General features: G+C 34.3%; 1 protein-coding gene across 1 annotated transcript in view; it reads right to left on the bottom strand.

Moving 5' to 3' along the window:
- Positions 1–4,561, bottom strand: part of LOC144979627 (uncharacterized) — a 28,066-nt gene extending 23,505 nt beyond the window's left edge. The window contains exon 1 of the mRNA XM_078926431.1: positions 3,604–4,561. Coding sequence (XP_078782557.1) covers positions 3,604–3,928 — 325 coding nt within the window. The 5' untranslated portion in view covers positions 3,929–4,561. The remainder of the gene's footprint in view (positions 1–3,603) is intronic.
- Between the last annotated feature and the right edge of the window lie 3,760 nt (positions 4,562–8,321).

The raw sequence follows: 8,321 nt of genomic DNA, 5'->3' as shown, positions 1-8,321 counted from the left end.
AGCAGTAGTAGTATAGTAGTAGTAGTAGTAGTAGTAGTAGTAGTAGTAGTAGCAGTAGTTGTTCATTTGAACAACATGCCAACCTTTATGCACTTTGTAAAACTACAACAAGCCTTTCGTTACACCAAATGAACTTTATGGAACTAAAATGATTGGTTCGCAAGCACACACGTACACATACACACGTACATACACATACACACACGTACACACACACACACATACACACACGTACACACACACACACATACACACACGTACACACACACACATACACACACGTACACACACACACACATACACACACGTACACACACACACGCATCCAAACTATATTCCAATTGAAAACTTTACAAATGGTTTCATTCCGGCTGATACTATATTCAAAATAGTTGCTGATGATTGCATTGACGACAAATTGAAAGTTGTACTGAAAAATAGAAATCAATATTTATAACGATCTTCGCACTAAATATTGATATTTTGCCAGTCAATGAATTGATCAATTTTTCGAACGGATTTGTTTATTTGATTGTAATTGGTTAATGGTAGTGTCCCGGCACTGTTTCATACACACTTTTTCAGATCTTTATCTTACACCAGCGCCCTCCTTACCGATGATTTTCAGTATTTTCCCAAAACTGACAGGCTTATCCAGCAGTAAAATTGCTTTTTTAAACTTAAAAAATCTTTCTACAAAACAACTTTATGTTCTTATTAATTAAAGAAAGTTCATTGAGATATACAAAATAAATCTGAATAAGAAAAAATGTATATTGTGTCGTAACAAATGTGACGATTTTGCTGTAGGTGGTAAGGAAAGGGTTAACCGCACCAAACGATGGCGTTTTGAAAACAATTATTTATTTTCCTTTGCCAACCAAAACGGATGTGCATTTAATAACGTCACACATTGATTGTATTCATACGTGACAATGTTAACCCGCCGATAACATGGAAACGCTTTTATTGAATGTTCTCTTTCATTTTATGTATTCAAATAAAGTTAAACAAATTGTTTGCTACTTTAACTGAGAGCAATTAGAGAAAACACAAAGTAATAAATTTTAGTCAGGACATTTTCAAGTTTTGGGGCTGCTTTCATATTTTATATTTGACTTGTAAATTTTTCCAAGAGTCAAGCTAGCTCAAAGTGTCATTTTAAAAGATAACGACATCACATAGAAGATAAAAAGTGTAGGGTATTTTTATCAAATATTTTTAAGATGATTAAAACTTGTACGCTTTTGGAATCTGAAACATTCTTAATTATTAATAGAATTATCAACGAGAAACATTTTAAAGGTAAAGATTGTTTTCACAAGAGAAATCAATACTGAACACATTTTCCTACTTTTGCTTTTGCTAACCAATCAAAGTGCGGTATAATCGAAAATATGGAAAGCATTTTGATAGATAAGATAAAGGCGAATGGAAAAAGCACCAAAGGTGGACAGTCTGTGAAACGTTTTGAGGACATCTTAAATCACTATGTCTCTACTCGCATATCATTAAATACTGTGGACAAAATTATAATATACTCTAGAATAATTACCAGTTGATATATAAGTTGGTAAAAATACAAAATTTTAGTATCTTCCAAATCTAGTGGTGATAATTATGTTTTTAAAATTTGCATATTCTATGATATAAAAGTTCGTATGTAATACTTAATTGGAGAGAAATCAGTAAGAAGACAAAACAGAGAAATAGCAAGACTTTTCACAAACATGTATGTGCTCTTAGTCAATACAATGACGACTTGATGAACTATGCAATTTAAATTTCATGTTGCATAGGAATGCATATCAACATGGCGGGTGGTCATTGTAACATCCCTTTAACTTTATTCATAACGTTTTTTCTTCAAACGGAATCTTTGCCTGAACATATAACTAAATTTGATCTGGAGCCAAATTTCAAAGTTTGTGGAAGCGTTATATATCAAAATGTTACTGGAGTGTCTTGTGCTATGAATTGTGTTCTTGTTCAAAATTGTATCGGTTTTAAATGCCAAGGGCTTGTTATAGAACGTGATGGAGGAAAAGTATTTAGTCATTACTGCAACTTTTGTTATCGTTTAACATCATCTGATATTGCGCAAATTCAAATGGCCCCCAGTAGTGACATTGACGAAGTGGGAAATTTTATGCCCTACACACACTCATTTGTATCGACTCTGTCCCGAAATACTTATAGTTTTCTTCATATTCCTGGAGGACTAAAAGACGGAATGGTATTCCATATAAAAGTGGTACCAAAAATGAAAAAAGCACGTATTGCATTCCTAGACGGCGATTATTGGGGTGCACCTCACCCGGAGGTCAGTTTCACAATTCAAACACGATTCAATACAGCGGCTTACAGAAATCAAATAATTTTGGACAATTATGATAAACTGAAAGAAGATTGGTTGGGACCTCGTCTTGTCTTTCCAACCGACGCTTTCCTGAGACCCGGCCAAGAATCCGACTTGACCATTTTTGTGACGAGTTCCAAGTATACTGTCTTCATAGACGGGAGGATTTTGTCTCACTATGATCGAAACACGACTAAATTTCCCCTGTCCCATTTTGAGTACATTTATTACAGTTCTGATGTTAAACTCTTCCGATGGTTGAACAAGTAGAGTCATGTAGTACTTCACTGTCACCTGTTCAATCATTAATCATACTCAATATCGTTTGTCTTTGTTTTAACTTATAGAAATCGATTCAGTTTTCCAAAACATATCAAATGAAATTATCATTAAAAACTTCATCCAAAAGGATGTGTAAATGATATTTCCTTTTCCGTCTTCTAAATTTCACTGAGAGATTTATCGTGTTGAGATTTATCTATCAGTAATAGATAAAATATTTTTTTACTTCTGACTGGTGATAAACATGTCATGTGAATTCTGTTGTTAAAATATATTTCATCTGTTTATGATTACAGGACGAAAGAATTATGAGATTATCATGAATCTAGCATAGCTGTCCGTTCAAAGAACGTGATAGCAAGTCTATTAACTCAAAATGTATGAGTGAATAAGTAAATAAAATTTGAACTCAGTTTCTATTTTTCGACTTCGTTATAGAACTCCACGGAGATTTTTATTTTGGGCACAGAGAGATATTGTTTGCATTTAATATCGAATATATTTTGCTCACTTATTTCTTGCCCAATGCTAGGAACTGAAAATGGTTCATATACATTTTAATGCAATTACTCCCAACTCATTGTCATACTTCGTAAGCGGAAGGTTCACAGACAACCCTAGTGCAAAAAATGAGGACGTATTTTCGATGGGATTGTTGGATAAAATCACCACGATGTCTAATAAATCTCAAAACAAATGCTATTCATGTCAATTGAAAGCACCGTGAAAAAAATTGTCACGATTGGTCCAGTGGTTTCGGAGCCGTTGTGTTAGAAAAATTCAATTTGCTAAACATATTATAAGAAAACAATGATGATGATGATGATGATGATGATGATGATGATGATGATGATGATGATGATGATGATGATGATGATGATGATGATGATGATTGTTAAGAAAATGATTTTAATTTTAACTCTTATAACAATGATTACAATACAACCAATGTCACGACTAACCTGGCATAGCGAAACAACAGCTGAGCAGGTCGAAGACAGCCAGGGCTTGGATATACCTTGTGATGGTTCCAGTCTTCGTCTTGTAAGTGTAAACGTATAGAACCAGGCCGTTCCCTATGATACCAATCACCATTAGAATCACCAGGTAGACAATGGCTAAAAGAACTAACTTTGTAAACTCCTGATTGAGTTTATCGAGATAACTTGAAATATCCCTCTGACTATCCTGGAGTGAATCGGTACTGCTGTCATTCAGTTCTGAAAACGCCATAGTGCTGAATGTATCGTCAATTGTGGTCGTTTCTATTGTTAAGTTGAGAAACATTTTGATAGAAAGTTGTTATTTATAACTATATAGACATACACAAGTTTGGTTCTGGTACGTCTTTCACACGGGTGTACAATGCATAATAAATTACATTGAATTCGACATGAATGAATTAGGTATAAACTTCTATTTCCTTTTAATAAGTATCAGTCACTTTCATTGTAGATAATATTCTTTATTTATAAGTTAGAACACAACAGTGCTGTTTATAGTTATATAATCCTTTGGCTCTTGTTCACATGTCTTTAATTGATATATATATACAAATTCTAACGAGGCAAGAATAAATATAGATAGTCTATTAGCCTATAAATAAATCATTCTTTCCTTCCCTTTCGTGTGTGAATTGTAATTTACTTCAAATGATAATATCCTTTCGCTTCCAATGTATTTTGGGTGTCCTCTCTCAAAACACGACGGTGAAATCACTATTATAAGGCAGAAATTTAAAATAGTAGGTATTATAAAATTTTAGCAGGAAAGGGTTGGGTACTCCATCAAAATCACGCTGTCTTGTATCATACAACGGTCATAATATAATATTGTTATATACTGCTACAATTTCAAGTAGTATCAAGTTACACTTGACGATTAGAATATTAGTTATGTGGGTAAAACAATGCTAAGATTGTAAACCAACAGGTTTTCCGAAAAGATACTTATTATGACCTTTGAGATTTAAAAGTTCTCAATCTGAGCACACGTCAACCCTTGACACGTGATATGGGTTAATGAATAATGTTGTAGTGATAAGTCACTCATCTCATTCGTAAGGTCGTAATAGGAATCAAAAGTCTGATGTCACGTCCTCCCAACAACGAGCAGCTTGGTTCTAAACAAAGACAATCGGTACTTTGTATTCTTTTTTGCTGGCTAGAACTTTTTCACATGTCATGTGATGAGAATGTATAAAAGTCAAAACATGATCATATTTATAATGTTTTTATCCTCTGGATACACTTTTATGCTCGTCGGAGAAGTATTTCATAAGGGCGTCCGCCATTGTTCTGATAGTTTAGAACCAGTTACTAAGTTACTATGGGTCATTACGAGGGAAGTGACGTCAAGACTGTTGAAGCCTATTTGCATTGCGGTTTTTTAATGGCTTTAACCAATACAGACTCTTTTCGGATAACTACGAGTATTTTTAGTAACACCACGTGGACATGGGGTACCAGTTTTGTTTTGTTTTAATATATCGTGTTTGTCAAAAAACTCATGCCCTTACAGAGAGAACGTCAACATAGCATTGTGCATGCGTCTCTTTTATCAACTGAGGAAATCGTTCGTTTTTGAATGAGATATCACTTTCAAAATGTTATTATACATACATTTATGAAATAAGAATATAACTTTAAAAAATTATTTTGATGAATTATTCACAGTGATTTGCTGCAAAGAATGAAAAATAATAAGGAATGCACCCAAGATTAAAATTACCCTCCGTGTAATCTCCGATTTCATGGTTCGGTAACTCAGACTAAACAATGGCTGATAAACGATTAAACAAGTGCACTGTGAACTTTTCATCAAAATAAGTATATTGGTTATATTGTTATTTTATAAAAGTATGTAGCATTTTAAAAGTGATATCTCATTAATCAAACGATAGATATCCTCAGTTGATAAGAGAGACGCATGCGCAATGCTATGTTGACGTTCTCTCTGTAAGGGCATGTGAGCAAAACATGATTTTATTAAAGAAGAAGAATATAGACTTATTTTAGACAAGGTATGATTCATAACACCAGACAACAAGCAACTGACGCCCTTCCTTGCCAGATATCTTATCAATATTCGGATTGTCAAAGAATAGACTCCCAAGTGGAGAGAAAATAACCACGCCCCTTATCCTTTAACCCCCAATGATTTGGATTGTCCGAACACCCATTATTCAGCAAACAATGACAGTTATTGCTAGACTAAACGAATTACACAAATTTGTATGCGTGTGGTTAAAATACTCACAAGTTCTACCCGCCATAAACCAGAAATCCATATGTAACCTTAAATATTCGTAGTCGGATTGAGAAATTCAATTGATATCTAGGTACATATTATTAGGAATTAAACGATGAGAAAAGCGAACTTGGCGTTTTGTGGTATGCCAGAAATATTATTTATTCACCACAATTTGATAACGACAATAAAGTAACCCACAGTTTCATACGCGTGGTTATAAATTCATTCTTTAGCATCTGGTTCATCTCGACATTATACCGTTTTGAGCTGTTGAGTCACAAATGACCTTTGGTGAAAGTGTCATTGACGTCATGGCATTATTGCTTTGTATTGTTGTCAAGGCTCAAGGAAGATCTGAACACGCCTGTATACGTCACAAGACAACAATTGGGTTTTAAAATAGGACTGGTTTAAGAAATTGCCAATATTAGAACTCATTGCATTGGCTTAGTCATTGTAAGAAACAAAATCATATGATTCGAATTCTGCTTCCAAGATTACCTCGATTAAAAAAAAAAAAAACAGATTGTCAACAACACGATCTGACCGTGATAAAAGCATTTTACGCCTAATTTCATTTATTAATTAATACCGGAGAAACTTAGTCTGTTTTAGTCGTGCAGCCAAATTGTGAACCTATCAATTTTTATTTCAAATCCTAGTGGATAACTCGCAATATGTGAGGGGGAAATAAAGGCGTTCGTCTATTTTGATTATTTTAGGTATTACTGTATTGTGGAAATTAAAATAGATCGAGACGAATCTTTAGAGCCATCAACGCTCAAAATCGGCACGGTAATTAAGTCAGTTGACGCGCGCAAATGAATCTGGCAACCGGACGACCAGATTGAGACTCACAACATTAGATGACCGATTATTATTCCCCATCAGATTTTTAAATAATCATTTAAGTCAACGGATGATAGAATTAACTTTAATTTCATAAAGGTTTGCAAATTACTCGTCTATCAGTCTGTATAAATAGTTTTATAACCTTTAGATTAGCAAGGATGTCTGTGTCTGTCTGTTGGCAAAAATTTTAATTTGGGTGTACGGCACAATTCTGATCCGAAACCTAATATTTAAAATAATATATTATGTATTGCTGGTTCTCTAAGAATGCCAAAACTGCAGGATGCTATATTGCAATGGTGGATTTTTTCTTAGTTAGGGGCCCTGCCAGGTCATGAAATTGAATATCGAAGGTGATGGGATTAGTTTGACAGATAATTTTGGGTAGAGTGGCTCAGCGCTGTGGTATGTGCATGGTACCTGCAAGGTATCGAGTTAGATTACCCGCCAACTGCACTGCGGCTGACTCCTGGGTTAGTCGAGTTTTCCCTTAGGGTAGACCCTCAAAAGACAAATTTCTCCTTATCTATTTATTTATCTTTTTGATTAATACACGAAAACCGCTTCGAATAAAATACTAGTCAAATAATCATAATAATTGAAAAAGCACTTTTAAAAAGTAACAGCCGCAGTTTTGACATTCTCTTGGGACAAAGATTAGATCTCTAAATTAAATACATCTCTTATCATCTGAGGGAGTACCTCAGGGGATAGTGCTTGTCCCTATACATTTCCCCAATCACATCAATTATTTTCCTCAAGTAATGATTGATCAGACTTTAAGTAATTTTAGTTATTTTATATCTAAAAATGCTGATTCACTGACACTCATTAGTGACGGTATTTTAACTCAAATTTTATATATTATGTTAAATTAAAATGTTCTATTCACCTGGTTACACCGTTTTGAGACTATTGGTTATTAATACATGCCAATGTAACAACACAAAATTAGACGTCTTTTAATAAAGTTATTTGTCATTCTTCCCCACCCTCCAATACAAAGGCTTCTAATTCATTCTACTTTGAGTCATACACACACACACACACACACACACACACACACACACACGGTGATTGCTTATGATTATGACTAAAACATGATATGAGATAGAACCTTCTATAGATAGTATGCAGTTGACGTCACTCAAGCCTTTGTGATTGTATTTTGCCATCCGCTTTTGTGAGTGATTCTCACTTTAGTGTATTAACCAGACTATAAAAGTTCATGGTTACACATAGTTTTGTGTGTTGGTCCGTTATACTTCCGGATGGCAATGTTATGAGCTTCTTAGCCAAGCGCATACTATCTATAATATGATTGTGTATAGCATTGTACGTGAGCTTTTACGTGTGCTTGTATAAATCACGATCTCCACAAAATGTGCTATTACTTGAACCTATAGATAGTATGCAGATGACGTCACTCAGGCCTTTGTTATTGTTTTTGCCATCCGCGTTTGTGAGTTGTTCTCACTAAACTGTATTAACCAGACTATAAAAGTTCATGTTTACACAGAGTTTGTGTGTTGGTCCGTTATACTTCCGGATGGCAATGTTGTGAACTCCTTGGCCA

This window comes from Berghia stephanieae, chromosome 9 (assembly GCF_034508935.2).
Source record: "Berghia stephanieae isolate SIO BIC M18660-M18661 chromosome 9, UCSD_Bste_1.3, whole genome shotgun sequence".
NCBI classification, from domain to species: Eukaryota; Metazoa; Mollusca; class Gastropoda; order Nudibranchia; family Aeolidiidae; genus Berghia; species Berghia stephanieae.
Note: the sequence above shows the minus strand (reverse complement) of the source record. Positions and strands in the feature narration are given on the sequence as shown.